The sequence below is a fragment of the Martes martes genome (assembly GCF_963455335.1).
Source record: "Martes martes genome assembly, chromosome: 4".
NCBI lineage: Eukaryota > Metazoa > Chordata > Mammalia > Carnivora > Mustelidae > Martes > Martes martes.
This window is the reverse complement of record NC_137891.1, coordinates 86781793-86801943: the sequence shown is the minus strand read 5'-3', so window position 1 is coordinate 86801943 and position 20151 is coordinate 86781793. Positions and strand designations below refer to the sequence as shown.

The 20151-nt window shown below is 38.0% G+C and overlaps 1 protein-coding gene across 2 annotated transcripts in view; it reads right to left on the bottom strand.

The window, feature by feature from the left end:
* GOLPH3L (golgi phosphoprotein 3 like) overlaps positions 1-20151 on the bottom strand; it is a 39809-nt gene that overhangs the window by 4469 nt on the left and 15189 nt on the right. The window contains exons 3-4 of one of the 2 annotated variants that reach the window (XM_080800701.1): positions 8514-8645; positions 7258-7372 (exon numbers count right to left, since the gene is read on the bottom strand). In XM_080800701.1, the coding sequence (XP_080656827.1) occupies positions 7258-7372; positions 8514-8645 (247 nt within the window). The remainder of the gene's footprint in view (positions 1-7257; positions 7373-8513; positions 8646-20151) is intronic. The other variant, XM_080800702.1, reaches the window with a different exon arrangement.

Here is a 20151-nt window from a genome sequence, read left to right as displayed (position 1 = left end):
GGAGGGAACACTTCCTTAAGTATTACTCTGATATCAAAACTAGACAAAGATATCACAAGAAAACTATAGGCCAATATCCCTTATGAATATAGGTACAAAAATATTCTACAAAATACTACAAAAAAAAATCCAGCAACATATAATAAACACTATGTAACAAAATTAGGCAGGACTTACCCAGAAATGCAAGGTTGTTTTAATATCCAAAAATTCAATTATGTAACACATCATATCAATAGAATGAAAAGCAAAAACCAAATGATCATCTCAATCAACACACAAAAGTATCTGACAAAATCCAACATACATACATGATAAAAACACTCAACAAACTAGGAATAGGTAGAAACTTCCTCAACCTGACAGAAGGCATTTACAAAAAACCCGCAGCTAGTTTCAGACTTAATGATGAAAGAGGCACTTAGCAGTGCCTGCTAAGATCAGGCACAAGACAAAAAATGCTATTTTCATCACTTTTATTTAGCACTGTACTAGAGATTCTAGCCAGGGCAATTAGGCAAGAAAAAGAAATAAAAGCATTCAGATCAGACAGGAAGAAGTTAAGCTATTTTTATTTTCAGATGACATGATCTCGTATACAGATCTTGTATACAGAAAAATCTAAGGAATCCACTTAAACTACTGCAACAAATACATTCAGAAAGGTTGCAGGATACAAGATTAATATATAAAAATCAATAGAATTTCTATTCATTAGCAACAAATAATCTGAAAATAAAATTAAGAAAACAATTACATTTATAATAGCATCAAAAAGAACAGATATAGGGATATATTTAACAAAAGCAGTATAAAGACTTATACAATAAAAAATTATAAAACATCATTGAAAGAAATAAAGATTATCTAAATAAATGGAAAGACATCCCATGATCATGGATTGGAAAACTTAATATTAAGATACCAATATTCCCTCAAATTGATCTACAGATTCAATACAATTCCTATTAAAATCCTACCTTGCTTTATTACAGAAATTGACAAGCTAACTCTATAATTCATATGGAAATGTGAAAGACCCAGCATGGCCAAAAAATCTTGAAAAAGAATAAAGTTGGAGGACTTGCACTTCCTGATTTCAAAACTACCATAAAACCAATATTAAAAAAAAAACAACAAAAAACAAAAAACAAAACCTGCAATAATCAAGAGAGTGTGTTACTGCATAAGAATAGACATATGGATTAAAGGTAGAGTCTGAAAATAAACCCATACATTTATGGTCAAATGATTTTTAACAATGGTACCAAGATAAATCATAGGGAACAGAACAGTGTTAGGACAAACAGTGCCAGGACAACTGTATTTATATCTTCATGTAAAAGACTGAAGTTGGAGCTCTACCCCATACCATATACAATTAACTCAAAATGGACAATAGACCTAAATGAAATACACAATGCTATAATTTCTTAGAAGAAAATACAGGAATAAATTTTTAAAAAAGATTTTATTTATTTATTTGAGAGAGAGAAAGAGCACGTGTGTGCGAGAGAGTACATGAGTGGGAGAGGGAAGGACAGAGGGAAAGGGAGAAACACATTCCCTGCTGAGCTGGAAGCCCAATGCAGGGCTCAATTCCCCGACCCCAGGATCATGACCTGAGCCAAAGGCAAATGCTTAAACGACTGAGCCACCCAGGCACCCCAGGAATAAATCTTCATGATGTTGGGTGAAGCAATCATTTCTTAGATATTACACAAGTAATAGAAGAAAAAATGATTAATTGTAAAGTGTTAAAATTGAAAACTTTATGCTTTGAAAGACACTGTCAAGAAGTAAAAAGACAGAATGGAAGAAAAGTTTTACAAATCCTGTACATGATGAGATTTGTGTCTAGAATATATTTGAAAAGTACAACTCAATAGTAGAAAAGGTAAACCTAATTAAAAAGTAGGTGAAGTATTTGAATAGACAATTCTCCAAAGAAGATATACAAATGGCCATAAATACATAAAGATGGTCAACATCATTAGTGTTAGGAAAATCCAAATAAAAATCACAATGATATACTACTACTCTTTAGGATAGAGAAAATAAAAAAGACAGAGAGTAACAAGTATTGATGAGAATGTGGAAGAATGAAAACTCATACACTGGTGTGGAAATATACAATGGTATAGCCACTTTGAAAAACTGGCCCCATCCCTGTCCTTAAGGTGTTTAAAATCTAGTATGGGGTGATAGTGGGGAGACAAAAATAATATTTGAAGTGGGCTCTAATGACAAACAAACTGGACATAGATGATAAGGTTCTTTAAGTTGTTAATTATTGAGGTATGACATTAGGGATGATGACAGAGTAGGAAGTGCCAGACATTCATCTCTTCACCTAGACAACAATTATACTAGAACCTAGAATCTCTCTCTCTCTCTCTCTTTTTTTTTAAATTAGGCTCCATGCCCAGGGTGGAGCCTGACACAGGGGTTGCACTCAGAATCCTGAGATCAAGACCTGAGGTGAGATCAAGAGGGGATGCCTCACTGACTGAGCCACTCAGGACCCCCTAGAATATATCTTTTTAATAACTATTTGGAACTCTGGAATCTATTTGAATGCTTATAGGTTCCAGGCCAAGGCTTGAGTGGCAAAATGTGGTTCATATTGGCCAATTTCAGCTTTTGGCACAATAGTGGCTATTTAGCCCCTACCTCCCAGTCCCATGAAAGGAACCCACAGGGAGAGCAATCTGTGGTTTTGGTGCAACTTGCTGGAATGAGAGTGGGCAATAAGAACCTTGTCCTTGAAATATGAGGATCTGTGTTCTGATTATGGACTTTAGTTTCTCATGGCTGACATGAAATTAGAAGCTGGCTGTCACTGTTCATATTCCCACCAGCAAAAGGGGGGACGGATATAAGGGATATAAAGGATAAGCACTGTGGGGTTGTTTCTGTTTTTACATTAAAAAATGTATCCTTGTTCAGGATAAGATTTAACTTCACAAAAAACCCGAGTCCGAAGCTTTCTCCTCAGTCTGATCTATAGCACAAAGACACTGTGCAACAGCAAACACTGGGGAAAGGGGAGAATCTGATTTCCAAAATCACCACATTGTAAGAATCAAATGTTCCATTTTTAAGAAACTAAAAAACAAACAAGGCATACAAAGAAAGAGGAAAGTATTACACGTTCAAAGAAACAAGAAATGGACATAATACGTTCCTCTGAAAGTATAAATATCAAATTTATTAGACAAAGACTTGAAAACAACTGTCTTAAGATGCTAAAAGAGCTAAGAGAATACATGGATATAGACAGGGAAACAACATATGAACAAAATGAGAATATTAATAAAGAGACAGAAATCATGAAAAGGAACCAAAAAGAAAGTCTGGAACTTAAATAATAGCTGAAATGGAAAATACATATATAGGGCTCAAAAGCAGAATTAAGTAGGTAGAAAAAGAATTAACAAACCTGAATATAGGAAACTAAAATTATATAGTCTGGGGAACAGAAGGAAAACAAATGAGAAAAAGTAAACAGAACCTAAGGGACTTCTGGTACATCATCAAATGGACAAATATATGCATTGTGAGAATCCCAGGAGGAGAAGAGAGAGAAAAGGGGCAGAAAGACTATCTGAAGAAATAATGGCTGAAAACATTCCAAATTTGACAAAGGACATGAATCTACAAATCAAAGAAGCTTAATGAACTCAATGTGAGATAAAGCATCCATACTGAGACATATTATAATCAAATTACCAAAAGACAAAGATAAAGAATCTTCAGAGCAGGAAGAGAGAAGTGAGTCATCACATACAAGGGATCCTTAGTAATATCAGCAGATTTCTCATCAAAAAATTTGGAGGCCAGAAGGCAGTGGGCTGATATATTTAAAGATATAAAAGAAAAAAAAAAACTATCAGATGAGAATTCTATATCCAGAAAAACTGTACATTGTAAATGAGGCAGAAATTAAGATTTTCTTAGATGAACAAAAACCCAGGAAGTCTCTTACCACTAGACTTACCCTGCAAGAAATACTAAAAAGGAGGGGCTCAGTCTTGCTTTAGGCTCAGGTTGTAATCTCAGGATTGTGAGATCAAGCCCTACATCAGGCTCCCATTGAATCTGCTTCTTTCCCTCTCCCGCTGCCCTTCCTCAGTTCATGCCCACACTCTAAGACAAATAAATAAATCTTAAAAAAAAAAAAATAAAGAAATACTAAAAAGGAGTCCTGCAGGTTGAAATGAAGGGAAGCCAGACAGTAACTAGAAGCAGTATGAAGAAATAAAGATTTCCGATAAAGGTAAATACATGTATTAATATAAAATGTGGTACTGGTTTGTAACACTACTTTTAATTTTCTATATGCTTCATTATTTTTTTTTTTTTAAGATTTATTTTAGAGAGAGAGCGCGTGCAAGTGAGTGAGCATGAGCAGGGGGAGGGGCAGAGGAAGAGGGAGAGAATCTCAAGCAGACTCCCTGCTTAGCATGGAACTGACTTGGGGCTTGGTCCCACAACCCCAAGATCAAGACCCAAGCCGAAATCAAGAGTTGGACACCCAACTAACTGAGCCACCCAGGTGTCCCTATATGCTTTAAAAGATAAATACAGGGTGCTTGGGTGGCTCAGTGGGTTAAGCCTCTGCCTTCGGCTCAGGTCATGATCTCAGGGTCCTGGGATTGAGCCCCGAATCGGGCTCTCTGCTCGGCAGGGAGCCTGCTTCCCACTCTCTCTCTGCCTGCCTCTCTGTGTACTTTTGATCTCTCTCTCTGGCAAATAAATTAATTAATTAAAAAAAAGATAAATACATTAAAAACATTTAATCTATGTTATTGGGCACACAGTGTATAAAGATATAATCTGTGAGATCAAAATATAAAGAGGGTGGGATGGAGCTTTATAGGGGAAGAATTTTTTTTTAAAAGCTTTTATTTATTTATTTGACAGAGAGAGAGGTCACAAGTAGGCACAGAGACAGGCAGAGAGAGCAGGGGAAGCAGGTACTCAGCTGAGCAGAGAGCCCAAGGCAGGGCTTGATCCCAGGACACTGAGACCATGACCTGAGCTGAAAGCGGAGGCTTTACCCACTGAGCCACCCAGGCGCTCCGGAGCAGAGTTTTTATGTTATTAAAGTTGGTATAAAATCAAATTAGGTTGTTAAAACTTAAAGTCTATGGTAATAATAAAGAAAATACCTACATAAAAGAAAATGAGCGGGAATACAAATGTTTCACTACAAAAAATCACCTAAACACAAAAGAAGATAGTAATGTAGGAAATGAGAGACAAAAGTTATAGGTCATATAGCAAAGAAACAGCAAAATGCCAGAAGTGTCTCTTTAGGAGTAATTATTTTTATTTACTTATTTTAAAAATATTTATTATTCATTTGAGAGAGACTGAGCAAGAGAGAATGAGTAGGGGGAAGGGGCAGAGGGAAAGGAAGAAGCAGGCTCCCTGAGCCCAACATGGGGCTTGATCTCAGGACCCTGGGATCGTGATCTGAGCTAAAGGCAGACACTTAACCAAATGAGCCACCCAGGCACCCCATGAGTAATTACTCTAAATGTAAACAGATTAAGCAATTCAATTACAAGACAAAGATTGGCAGAATGGGTTAAAAAACATCAACCAACTATATGCTATCTATAAGAGACTCACCTTAGTCACATTATAGACCAAAACCCCTTATGAATATAGATGCAAAAATCCTTAATAAAATATTAGCAAATTGAATACAACAGCATATTAAAAGGATTATTCACCATGAGCAAGTAAAATTCAACCCAGGAATGTAACATAAAATCAAATGGGGAAAGGATTGGCATATCTTTTCCAAAGAAAATATAAAGATGGCCAACAGACACATGAAAAAGTGCTCAATATCACTAATCACCATGGACGTGCAAGTCAATTCACAATGAAGTATCACCTCACACCTGTTGGAGTGGCTGTTACAAAAAAGACAAGAAATAACTAGTGTTAAAGAGGATGTGGAAAACAGACAACCTTTGTGCACTGTTGGTGAGAATGTAAATTGGTGCAGCCACTACAGAAAACAGTACGGAAGTTCCTAAAATGTTAAAAATAGAAGTATCATGTGATCCAGCAATTCCACTTCTGGATATTTATTCAAAGAAAATGAAAATGCTAACTGGAAAAGTTACATGCACTCTGATGTGTGATAAAAAGGAATCAAAGTAAAACTGGGAAAGTTCTAATAAGATTGGTGGAGTGTATCAATGTCAATATCCAATGGGTCATATTATATTACAGTTTTTTTTAAATATATTTTTTAAAGATTTTATTTATTTATTCGACAGACAGAGATCACAAGTAGGCAGAGAGGCAGGCAGAGAGAGAGGGGGGAAGCAGTCTCCCCGCCGAGCAGAGAGCCCGATGCGGGACTCGATCCCAGGACCCTGAGATCATGACCCGAGCTGAAAGCAGAGGCTTAACCCACTGAGCCACCCAGGTGCCCTATACTACAGTTTTGTAAAAAGTTATCACTGGGGGCTTCTGGGTAGAGTGTATAAGGGATCTCTCAATATTATTTCCTATAACTGCATGTAAATCTACAAATACCTCAACAAAAATTTCAATTAAAAAAATTGTCACAGAAGGTGACACTGGCTGTGATCTCAAAGTGTCCTACTTTCTCCTGAAATTTTATGCCACAGATCTACTTATTTATATTAAAGTTTTTGAACTTGCCCTTAAAAAAAAAAGAGGATGAAGTACTGGTACATGCTAAAACATGGATCAACCTTAAAACTATTATATCTTAAGCCAGTTATTAAAAAAAGCTGAACATTTATATGAAATATCTAGAATAAGCAAATCTATAGAGACAGAATGTAGATTAGTGGCTGCCTAGAGCTGGACAGGAGGCTTGGGAAAAAGTGCTAATAAATATGGGGTTTGTTTTTGGGGTGATGAAGATGTTCTAAATTTAGATTGTGATGATGGTTGCACAATTGTGTGAATATACTAAAATCCATGGGTCAACTGTATGGTATATGAATCATATATCAATAAAGATGTTAGAAATTTTTCTTGTGAAGAATACTGTTAGAGAGCTTATGGGGTGGGGTGGCAGAACTAAGATGAAACTTTGGAAAACTCTATCTATTGATTAACCATGCCTTTTCTGTCCCTCTTTAATACAGTTACACAGTGAACCATGTACTTCTTACCCAGCAGCTTGAATTCCTGTACTCCTTTTCTTGAACTAGTAAGATAAAGATTATAAAGTGTGGGATTTTTGAACCATTTTACCTGTGAGTAGCTCTATCCATGTCTGGACGGTTTCTGTGGGTTCAGTTGCTTTGATGTGTTTGAGAGTTTCATCCAGCAAAACATCCCCTGTTGGGCTATCTGACTTTAGAAGTACCTTTAAAAGAAGAGTCAAAGGACCCTGGTTCATTTACTTAATTCAAATGAAAATATTTCAGTATACCATATATAGATTATTGGTTAAGTGTTATAGGAAATGCAAAGCATTCAAGAAGTTTAAAATCCAGCATGGCGTAATAGTAAGAGGACAAAAATAACATTTGAAGTGGACCCTAGTAAAAAACTGGATATAAATGATCATGGAGAAAATATGCAATAATAACTCTCTGGGTCTGGAATACCAACTTTTTAAAAAAATATTTTATTTATTTGAGAGTGAGAGAGAAAGAAAATGAGCAGGGGGGAGGGGCAGAGGGACAGGAAGAAGCAGACTCCCTGGTGAGCAGGGAGCCTGATGCGGGGCTCCATCCCAGGTCCCCAGGATCATGACCTGAGCCAAGGGCAGATAACCAACTGAGCCACCCATGTGCCCAGAGCATGTGACTCTTGATCTCGGGGTTGTGAGTTCAAGCCCCACACTGGGGATAGAGCCTCCTGGTGATACCCAAAGAATGTCATTTTGGTAGAGTTCTGAGTATGACAGTGAAGTTATGAGTGGAAAAAATAAGTAGTAAAAAATGGAAACAGGAGTATAACTCATATGGTGGACTCAACTCGCTATAAATGGAAGGAGAAAAAGCTAATGGTTATCTGAGCATGACTAGGGTTAAACAAAGACTCACCTGACCCATATGTTTGCCCCCCTCCTATATAAAACTCTATTTCGTAATGTTATAGTTATAGAGGGAGTAATAACAGCATCTTAAGGTGATTTTTCTACATAAAAAAGATAAAACCGTAACTTCCTTCTAATTCTTTAGATGATGGATATTTGAATTTCTCCCTCTGCTATAGGTTAACTAAAACTGTTAGATAATGGGACAACTGTCAGTGATACTTATCTTGTCTCACTCACTATTCAGATCTTCCCATTCCCCCCCAGGGCACCTGGGTGGCTCAGCTGGTTAAGCCTCTGACTCTTGGTATTAGCTCAGGTCTTGATCTCAGGGTCATGAATTCAAGGCCCTCAAAAACAAACAAACAAACAAACAAACAAACAAAACTTCCCATTCCTCCAAAATGGACCATTGGTATCTGCCCTTTTGTAAGTTAGGAGGCTGTCCACAGAGATGCTATACCTTTCTGTCCAGTAGTCGTTTCTTACGCATTGTGGGGGGTTCCAGATAGATTCGACCCCGCATGGCCAGCTCTATCAGGATACCCCCTCGCAGGCCAGATGATATGCAGTCATTCCAGAAAGATGTGTAACCCTAGAAAAGGCAAAAGAGAAGAGAATGTTCTGAAAGGGTTATGGACTTGCAGCAAGCACCTTAAAAGTTCACCTTTTTTTTGTTTAAAATATTTTATTTATTAATATAAAGAGAGAGAGCGAGATAGGGAACACAAGCAGGGGGAGTGGGAGAGGGAGAAGCAGGCTTCCCGCTGAGCAGAGAGCCCAATATGGGGCTCAACCCAGGACCCTGGGATCATGACCTGAGCCAAAGGCAGATGCTTAACAACTGCGCCACCCAGGCACCCCAATAGTTCACCTTTTTGTGATTCATTTCATGTCACATTACATGAACTCAAAGCATAGAATAAGAGAATGGAATCTCTCTTTAATCCCCTTAATCTAAACCCCCCAAGTAAGGTTTTCTGTCTGACTTTTAGCTCTTTGTGAATTCCCATGGTTTAGTTGTCAGTTGATAACTGGCAAGTCAAATTTTAATTTTTGAGAAGAATTTTGGCTTCTTGGAAAGCTATTTTATTGGGTGGTGTGGTAGAAATCCAGCTCTGCCACTGACTGGTTAAGTGCCTTGGGTATGTTATTTAACCATTTTCAAGTGCAATGTCCTCATCTGTAAAACAGGGACACTAATATCTTTCTTTCTAAGTTTTCTGTGAGGAATAAATTAGATGTTACATATAAGAAGGCATTTAGTAGAGTGCCTGGCATATAGTAGCCACTTAAATATTAGTTTCCCTTCCCTGGAAGCTATACAAAGACATAGAAGAAATAACCGCTGTCTTAAGGAACCAAAAAATCTAACTGGAAATACCATGCAAATGTGAGGAAAATTCTGTGATAATATAAATTTTAAATAAAAGTTCAATTGAAAAAGCAGCAGCAGAAGGCAAAAATTTGGTTTAGAGGATAGTTTTTCAAATTATAAACCACTTTTGGGCTAGTCAGAAACTTTTATGGGATTTGAACTGGGGTTTAAAGAATAGGCTGGATTTTTCAGAGAAGGGAAGGTTTTCTGGATGAAGATGAAGGAAATCATCCAAATTCTACTATTTTTCAAAAGGGCATTCTAAGCAAAAGTTTAAAGGAAAAAGACATCAAATATGTTTAGAGATCTAACTCAAGGACATAAGATCAAGTTGATTGGGGCCAGGCTGTGGAAAGCCTCGATGCTCTGTACTTTTACTAAAGGCAGTATTGAGGGGCGCCTGGGTGGCTCAGTGGGTTAAAGCCTCTGCCTTCGGCTCAGGTCATGATCCCAGGGCCCTGGGATCGAGCCCCGCATCGGGCTCTCTGCTCCGCAGGGAGCCTGCTTCCCCCTCTCTCTCTGCCTGCCTCTCTGCCTACTTATGATCTCTGTCTGTCGAATAAATAAAATATTTTTAAAAAATTAAAAAAAAAATAAAGGCAGTATTGAATCCTGAAGGTTCTGAGCAAGGAGTTACAATTAACACAAGAAGAACTGTTAAAGAGTTATTAGACTAACTTCAACACTCCAGCCATCTTTAGGTGTAGCACTCCCTCTAATGGAAGAGAAGCTGGATGAGATGTTGGCAGGGAAGTTCTAGCATGGCTTTAAAGTATCACCTTTAATGGTTACTATATAAAACACTATTTTTAAAAAAATTTATTTACTTATTTACTTAATTTTTAATTTTTTAAAAAACAAGCTCCATGCTGAATGTGGACCTTGAACTCATGACCCCAAGATCAAGGGCCTCATGCTCCACCAACTGTGCCAATCAGGTGCTCCATAAATCACTATTAATAGTAGTAATGTCTAATATTTACTGGATACTTATTATACAGATTTGTGTTCAGCTTTTTTGTATGCACGATCTGATCACATCTTCACAACAACCATATAAGGGAGGTACTACTATCCACATTTTAAAGACGAGGAAACTAATGGAGGTTCTGTGACATGGCAGGGGTTACAAAGCTAAACAGTGGCAAAGAATTAAAAACATTTTTTTAATACCACTTTCCTCTTTATTGGTTTGGAAGTTATGCACTCTCTTCTCTTTAGCAAAGTTATCCTTGAAATTTTAACATGTATGACAATTTAAAATTAATACAAAATCTAATTAGTTTTAAATGAACCAATATTTAACCAGTCTTCCATTTGACTGATATTTTATCTTTTACCTCACGTTAGACATTATTATTAGCATTTTAATTATATTATACAGGTAGCACTTGTTTCGATTTACTCAGATGCTTGTCAATATCGTTGCTCACCATTCCTACCTGCATCTTAGACCTCCTCTCTGGTACCATTTTCCTTCTTCCTAAAGCAGAATTTCCTTAAGTGAAAGTCTGTTGGAGACAAACTATTTTATCCGAAAGGTCTTTATTTAACATTGCTTTTTTTTTTAAAGATTTTTTTAGATTTTATTTATTTGAGAGAGAGAGAGAATAAGAGAGACTGAGTGTGAGGAGGGGGGAGGGAGAAGCAGACTCGCGCTGAGCAGGGAGCCAGATACCGGACTTGATCCCAGGACTCTAGGTGGCTTGAGCCACCCAGGCACCCTCAACATTGTTTTCTAAAGATAAGTTTCTTGGGGCGCCTGGGTGGCTCAGGCATTAAGTGTCTGCCTTTGGCTGGGGTCATGATCCCAGGGTCCTGGGATCAAGTCCTGCATCAAGCCCCACATCAATCACGCATGGAGCCCTGCATTGTGCTCCCTGCTCAGCGGGAAGCCTGCTTCTCCCCATCCCACTCCCCCTGCATGTGTTCCCTCTCTCGTTGTCTCTCTCTCTGTGTCAAATAAATAAATAAATAAATATCTTTAAAAAAAGATAGTTTCTCATGTCAAAATGGATTAAAGATCTGAATAGAAAATAAAAAATAATAAATATGGTTTTTCTGGACATAACAATCCATGCTGATAGTTTTCTCATAGCACACTGAAGATATTAAGCCCTCCTCTTCCAGCTTCCATTGTTGCAGTGAGAAATATATCATTCTTTTGATTGTGGTTGCTTGTAGGTGATTTGTCTTTTTTCCATAGGTCCCTTACAATCTTCTCTCTTGGTGTTTTGTAGTTTGACGACGGCATGACTGTGTGTGAATTTACTTACCCTGCTTGGCATATGCTTCCTGTATCTGTAGGTCCATTTCTTACTCTTCAAAAATTCTCACTTCTTATCTCTTAAGAATTTTAGCTCTCCTCCATTTTCTTTATTTTTCCCTTCTGGGACATCAGTCTTCATGTCCTTTAATCTTTTATATTTTCCATTTCTTTTGTCTCTACATTGCTTTCTGAAGAGTTCATATCTGGCTTCCAATTTACTCTCTCCATCTGTAACTAATATGCTAAACTAACCGCAAGATTTTGATTTCAACTTTGATTTTTTTCATTTCTAAAAGTTCTGTGTAGCTATTTTTCACATTTGCTTGGTCATTTGTGATCATTTCTTTTTGTTGTTCATTTTGTGATTATTTCTTTAAAAGGTCATAGATATTGGGGTGCCTGGGTGACTCAGTGGGTTAAGCCTCTGCCTTCGGCTCAGGTCATGATCCCAGGGTCCTGGGATCGAGCCCCGTATCAGGCTCTCTGCTAAGCAGGGAGTCTGTTTCCCCCTCTCTCTGTCTCTGCCTGCCTCTGCCTACTTGTGATCTCTGTCTGTCATATAAATAAATAAATAAAATCTTAAAAAAAAATAAAAGGTCATAGATATTTTATGTTGTCTGATCATTTTAATATGTGAGGTCCATGAATGACCTATTATTTGTGATTTCTGCTGAATCTTTCTCATCGGTATTTGATTCTTTGTATGTTTGGTATTTGATTAAGAAGTGGCCCATATTTGGGCGCCTGGGTGGTTCAGTGGGTTAAAGCCTCTGCCTTCAGCTCAGGTCATGAACCTAGAGTCCTGGGATGGAGCCCCGCATTGGGCTCTCTGCTCAGCAGGGAGCCTGCTTTCCTTCCCCTCTCTCTGCCTGCCTCTTTGCCTACTTGTGATCTTTGTCTGTCAAATAAATAAATAAAATCTTAAAAAAAAAAAGTGGTCCATATTAAAATTTTTTGTGAATTTCTGTGATCCTGAAGGCCTAAATTAAAGATGCCTTCTTTCAGAGAGGAAGATCTGTATTTGCTTCTTCTGAGAGTCAGGCATGAGGGGATTGGGGGACTGCCACACAACTGGGACCACAATTTTATTTTTTTACAAGATTTTAAGTAATCTCTACATCCAACCTGGGGCTCGAACTCACAAGATCAAGAGTCTCATGTTCCACTGAGCCAGCTGGGTGCCCTCTACTGGGACCACATTTAAACCTAGCTTCCCCATTTTATCTCAACTCTGAGGTTTATTCCTGACTATCCAATTTCCAGATCTCAGGACTGATTTGATAATTTGTCCTGGGGCAATCTGGATTTCGTGTTTGTTTATTGCTCACCTCTACGATTTTAAGTCTGGTGTTTGTTTGGGGACCCTGAAGACTTCTTACTTTCCAAAAGCCCAACTACTTAGAAATTATATTTTATTCAAGACTCAATATCTGACCACTATACTGCCAGAGATAGTGGTCTTCTAATTCCAGTTTTCCCATTATAACCAGGATGATCTTTATGCTCAAATCTAATGATATAACTCTCTTCCACTCTACTTAAAAATCTTTCAAATACTCCTCTCAGTCAAGTCCAAATTCCTTAGTATAATGCTCAAGCCAAGAGGCTACTCACTGGTCTCTCCCTGGCCTCTTTCCCCTAGAACACTATGCTCAGCTTTCCAGAACTATTTTTAAGTTTATTTTATTAGTAATCTCTAAACCCAATGTGAGGCTCAGACTCAAGACCCTGAGATCAAGAGCTGCATGCTCTCAGACTGAAACAGCCAGGGACCCCCAGAACTATCGTACTCTTAATGTATCATTTTTGCCTACTGGCCTTTGTCCACATTATTCTCTCTGTCCAGAAGAACCAGTACCCTCATTTCCCCAATTCTTCCCTGTTCTTAAGGATTGTGTGCAGGGATCATATCTTCTATGTGACCTTCTCTAACAACACCTTTCCTTCTACTCCACCCTCCAGGTTAGGTTCCTCACCTGGGTGTGCCTATATATACTTCTCCCTTATTTCTTTTATCACACTGTAATCAACTGTCCTCAGTAGACTATAAATTTCTTAAGGAAAGAGTATCTGACTAATACCTAGTATTTCTCAATGTTTCTTTTTTTTTTTAAGAAAGATTTTATTTTATTTATTTGACAGAGAGAGAGAGAGCATGAGAGGGGAGAGGTCAGAGGGAGAAGGAGACTCCCCGCCGAGCAGGGAGCCCGATGTGGGACTCGATCGCAGGACTCCAGGATCACGACCTGAGCCTAAGGCAGTCGCCTGACCAACTGAGCCACCCAGGCACCCTCTCAATGTTTCTTGACAACATAAATTTATGATTGGAAATAAACATGTTGGGGTGCCTGTGGGTGGCTCAGTTGTTAAGCATCTGCCTTCAGCTCAGGTCAAGATCCCAGGGTCCTGGAATCAACCCTTGCATCGGGCTCCCTGCTCAGTGGGAAGCCTGCTTATCCCTCTTCCACTCCCTCTGCTTGTGTTCCCTCTCTCGCCGTGTCTCTTTCTGTCAAATAAATAAAATAAAATAAAATAAAATAAAATAAAATAAAAAAAGAAATATGCAAACCTGGCAAAAGCTCAGTTTAAACCATAAACATTCCTAAACCTATCCACATTTCCTGTGGGCCTGATTTTAGATACAAAGCTGGGATTAGTTCCATCTACTATCTGCCTCATGGCTACTTTGGAAGAGTCATATTTATAACCCCTCTTTAAGGAGGGAGTAGGCTTTTTTAAAGATTTTATTTATTTATTTGACAGAGATCACAAGTAGGCAGAGAGGCAGGCAGAGAGGGAGAGAGGAGGAAGCAGGCTCCCCACCAAGCAGGGAGCCCGATGCGGGGCTCGATCCCAGGACCCTGAGATCATGACCTGAGCCGAAGGCAGAGGCTTTAAACCACTGAGCCACCCAGGCGCCCCAAGGAGGGAGTAGGCTTTTTTAAAGATTAATCCTTGGTTTTATGCAACTCAGCTGCCTAATTAAGGTTAAACTATAACATTTTTCAGGACATGTAATTTATTTAGGCATAACTTTTATGTAATCTTGGGGTAATTTTATAAATCTCAACAGGTGTGCAAACACCCATCAGCCAGTATTAAAGCAAATAGAGGAAACTAATTTGTTTGTTTTTTCATTTCTTCCTGACCATGTAACTTCTGTTACAGTAACAGTGATGTCAGACTGTCAACAGAACTGTAAATGAGAAGCACTGTAAATAAAGAAACAATGGGTAGCAGGATGTAGAAACTATGTTTTTTAATATCATTCCCATCATAGCATCTTATGTAAAACTCCCCAGGCGTTTTTTTTAAACTTTCTTTTTATTGAGTCATGCATCGTAATAGAAAAAAGCTTGAAAATATACATGTGGAGTTTTAAAAAATAATTATAATTCTAAGGTCCATATTCCTCTAAATAAATATATCCAGCTATACTGGTGAATTCTCCAATCATCTATAATAAAGATTCTGTGTTAAAGGGCCAATGGTTCACTATGCAGGATGATCTAACACATGAATATTAAAGTTCACCATTCAGTCATTAAATTTAGTTATCAAAGGCTATACACATTAGGGAAAAGAGAAAGAGAAAAATTTTAGGATTTACTAAAACAAATGGAATTGCACATTGCTTCATGACCAACAGAGAATCCTGAAGGCTTGCAGAATGAGATCTTTGCATAGCGGACCTTGTTTTGTCTTAATTAGAAGTGTAATAAATGACTGTAAAAGGAAAAAAATCACATTATAGAAATGTATAAAATTACAGGGTCGCCTGGTGGCTCAGTGGGTTAAAGCCTCTGCCTTTAGCTCAGATCACGATCCCAGGGTCCTGGGATTGAGGCCTGCATCGCTCTCTGCTCAGCAGGGAGCCTGCTTCCTCCTCTCTCTCTGCCTACTTCTCTGCCTACTTGTGGCCTCTCTCTCTGTCAAATAAATAAAATCTTTAAAAAAAAAGTATAAAATTACAAAGTGAAAGTTTATCTGGAGGGGATAACAGTCTAGTGTGTATTTTCTAAATTTTATATACATATTCTATCTTTATTACTATTATTATGTATTATTATTATTAAATTTATTTATTTATTTATTTTCTTCTTCTTCTTCTTCTTATTATTATTATTATATTAAATAAGATCATACTGAGTGGCAACTTTTTCACTTAACCATTATTTCGGCTATTTTCCCACATGAGTAAATACAGGTCTACCTCATTCATCGTTAATGGCTTCATAATATTGCACTTTAGGGGGCGCCTGGGTGGCTCAGCGGGTTAAAGCCTCTGCCTCCGGCTCAGGTCATGATCTCAGGGTCCTGGGATCGAGTGCCGCATCGGGCTCTCTGCTCAGCAGGAAGCCTGCTTCCTCCTCTCTCTCTGCCTGCCTTTCTGCCTACTTGTGATCTCTGTCTGTGAAATAAATAAAATCTTTAAAAAAAATAATATTGCACTTTAGATATACTATAATTTATTCATTCAGTGTACATTGGCTTAAAATTTTTTGTCATTACAAAAAAAATGCTATGAAGAAATATTCATTGTATGTGTTTCTGTTGAATAAATTCCTAAAAGAAATTTTGAGGTCAAAGATTATACATATTTACATTTTTTAAAGAAGAGTTATTTATTTGAGAGACAGGGAGAGAGCACGCATGGGCATGGTGGGGGTTGGAGGAAGAGACAGAAGGAGAGGGACAGAAAGTCCTAAGCAGACTCTCTGTTGAGCCAGGAGCCTGACTTGGGACTCCATCACAGGATTCTGAGATCACAACCTGAGCTGAAACCAAGAATCAGATGCTTAATCTACTGTACCATCCAGGTGCCCCATATATTTACACTTTGATAATGTCATTTTGTTCTTGTAAAAGGGAGGGCAATGAGATTTCTTTCTTTCTTTTTTTTTTTAAGATTTTATTTGAGAGAGAGAGGGAGAGAGAGAAAGCATGAGCAGAGGGAGGGGCAGAGGGAGAAGCAGATTCCTCACTAAGTGGGAACCCAACATGGGACACAATCCCAGGACCCCAGGATGATGATCTGAGCTGAAGACAGATGCTTAACAGGAAGAGCCATCCAGGCACTCAGGCAATGAGACTTCAATAAATTCAGTCAACATTTTTTGCTGAATTTCCATCTAGCTAAGTATTCTTTATTCAAACTTCCTTAAAGACACACCTTAAAACAACTCAGAAAGTTAAAGATTTTAAAGTTGCCTGCTTGGGGTAAAAAGAACAGAAAACAAATAAACTTATTAAAAACAATGCTTACAAGGAGTTTTTGTTTTGTTTTGTTTTTTTGTTTCTTTAAGATTTTATTTATTTATTTGACAGAGAAAGATCACAAGTAGGCAGAGAGAGAGGAGGAAGCAGGCTCCCTGCCAAGCAGAGAGCCCGATGCGGGACTCAATCCCAGGACCCTGAGATCATGACCTGAGCCGAAGGCAGAGGCTTTAACCCACTGAGCCACCCAGGTGCCCGCTTACAAGGAGTTTTAAAAAATAATGTTAGAAAATTCTTATGATGGGGCACCTGGCTGGCTCAGTTGGTGGAACATGCAACTCTTGATCTTGGGGCTGTAAATCTGAGCCCAATGTTGGGTGCAGAGATTATTTAAAAATAAAATCTAAATAAAGAGAGAGAAAACAAAAAAGGAAAATTCTTATGATAAAGTTTAATGAAAGCAGCCAAATACGTAATTGTATATTTAAGATTATCACAATTATGTAAAATACCTTTAAAAAATGAGGCTGCTTTAAAAAATGGTTTTTTGGGTGCCTATGTGGCTCAGTGGGTTAAGCCTCTGCCTTCAGCTCAGGTCATGATCTCAGGGTCCTGGGATTGAGTCCCTTGTCGGGCTCTCTGCTTGGCAGGGAGCCTGCTTCCTCCTCTCTCTCTCTCTCTGCCTGCCTCTCTGCCTACTGGAGATCTCTCTCTGTCAAATAAATAAATAAATTCTTTAAAAAAAATGGTTTTCTACTTTTTCCAAGTCATATACACTGAGAAAATATCATTTTATTAGGAAAAATCTCAGAAAAAATCTTTCCCTCTCTCCAAATCTGAAGTGTCAACATTAAAACTGCTTCATCTTCCATGAGAGAAGGAATCTTACTGTGTCTTTTTTTTTTTTTTTTTTTTAAAGACTTTACTTATTTGTCACAGAGAGAGAGACCAAGTGCACAAGCAGGGGGAGCCAGCAGACAGGGGGAGAAGCAGGCTCCCCACTGGACAAGGAGCCTGGTATCCTCAATCCCAGTACCCTGGGATCATGACCTGATCCAAATGCAGAAAGATGCTTAAGCAACTGAACTACCCAGGCATCCCCTTACTGTGTCTTCTTAAGGTCTTTTCTATATGCCCAATGTCTATATAATGATCTCTAGGGGATGTGAAGAACTACCAAAAAAAAAGGGGAAAAAATGAATTATCAGAAAATTTATACAAGCAAACCTAATCTTTTTCCTTTCAAGTAATTTAAAAAATTACTTTAAAAATAATGTAAGGGGACGCCTGGGTGGCTCAGTTGGTTAAGCGGCTGCCTTCGGCTCAGGTCATGATCCCAGCGTCCTGGGATCGAGTCCCACATTGGGCTCCTTGCTCGGCGGGGAGCCTGCTTCTCCCTCTGCCTCTGCCTACCACTCTGTCTACCTGTGCTTGCTCACTCGCTCTCTCTAACAAATAAATAAATTAAAAAAAAAATTTTTTTTAAATAATGTAGGGGCGCCTGGGTGGCTCAGTGGGTTAAAGCCTCTGCCTTCGGCTCAGGTCATGATCCCAGAGTCCTGGGATCGAGCCCTGCATCGGGCTCTCCGCTCAGCGGGGAGCCTGCTTCCCGCCCCACTCTCTGCCTGCCTCTCTGCCTACTTGTGATCTCTGTCAAATAAATAAATAAATAAAATCTTTAAAAATAATGTACTGTTTTTCTTTGAAGTGCTCTACTGAAATATTAGCTTCCAAGATTTGAATTAAATTCCTCTTTTACAAATTAATGTGATTCATTCTAACTCCAATTAATATTTCTATGTCCACACAACCAATAGAGACATTTCATAAAAGAGATTAAGCATTAAAAAGTCACTCTGCTTGATCATAACGGGTAATGAGGAACTGTGACCTGGATGTTATTCCGGTTTAACGCATGATTTCGGCATGATTAAGGATGGACTATTAACCTAAACAAATGAACAGAATTTCTCAATCAACTTCATGAAGGTTATATCCTTTCAGGCTTATTCAGGAGGTTGGATGAAATATACAAAGCTAGTCATAATGATCAGTTTATTAATTTTCTCAACTCCAGTTGAGTTTTTTCTTAAAATAAAACCATTATCAAAACTTCAGGGGGAAAAAAAAACATGATAATGCCTTATCAGTGAAAAAGAAATTCAAAATAAAGCAAAGCAACTGGTAATCTTTGGATATTCCTACATTAGCTTTAAGTCTCATTCTTGGCAACAAAAATATGCTTAGTTTTTTACTTTAAGAAATTTAAAAGTGATTATAGCATTAAAACCAGTAACTTACATGTCTTTCTTTCCCCACAGTTTGCTACTTACGGGAAAAAGGATAGTGCTACATATTATCCAAAGAGAAAATACTTGAGAAAAGGAAGTAAAAATCTGAAAACACGTATGTAGCTCTAAATCTATTTCCCCACAACTCTCAAATAACTTTAAATAGATTCAGAAACACTTTAAGGTAATTATGGCCTCAAACCTCAGAAGAGCAAAACTTAAGTAAACGCAGACTCACCTTGTTTTCAAACAGCTTTTTCTCCCTGATTAAAAAGTAGTATAGATGTATTTTAGAAAATTTGGAAAGAAAAAATAATAAAAAATTAAAATGACTCACAAATTTCATCATCCTATTATCTTTTGGGTATATGTAAAACCAGAACTTTTCTTTATACATACAATACACATTTCTTCTCTCCTAACCACTAAATTTTCCCATATGCTTCTTCTCCAACTTCAATTTTGGGGCTTTCCTTCAGAAAACAGCATTGCTGGGGCGCCTGGGTGGCTCATTGGGTTAAAGCCTCTGCCTTCGGCTCAGGTCATGATCTCAGGGTCCTGGGATCAAGCCCCGCATCGGGCTCTCTGCTTGGCGGGGGGCCTGCTTCCCCCTAGCCCTCTGCCTGCCTCTCTGCCTGTTTGTGATCTCTCTCTCTCTGTCAAATAAATAAATAAATAAAAATCTTTAAATTAAAAAAAAAAAAAGAAAGAAAACAGCATTGTGTGAGTTATGAAATGACACAATGTATACATTACAAGTTTTCATAAAACACTGGGGAATAGAAGTAGAACAAACTGAGAGTGGTGATTTCATCATGTTTCATAACAGGGAATCAATAAGATATTGTGTAAAATGGAATCACATGGTTAAGAAAACGTCATTTTTTCTTTTTAACATTTTTGGCTTAAGGTTCCCAACACACACAAAGTAGAGAGATTATGAACC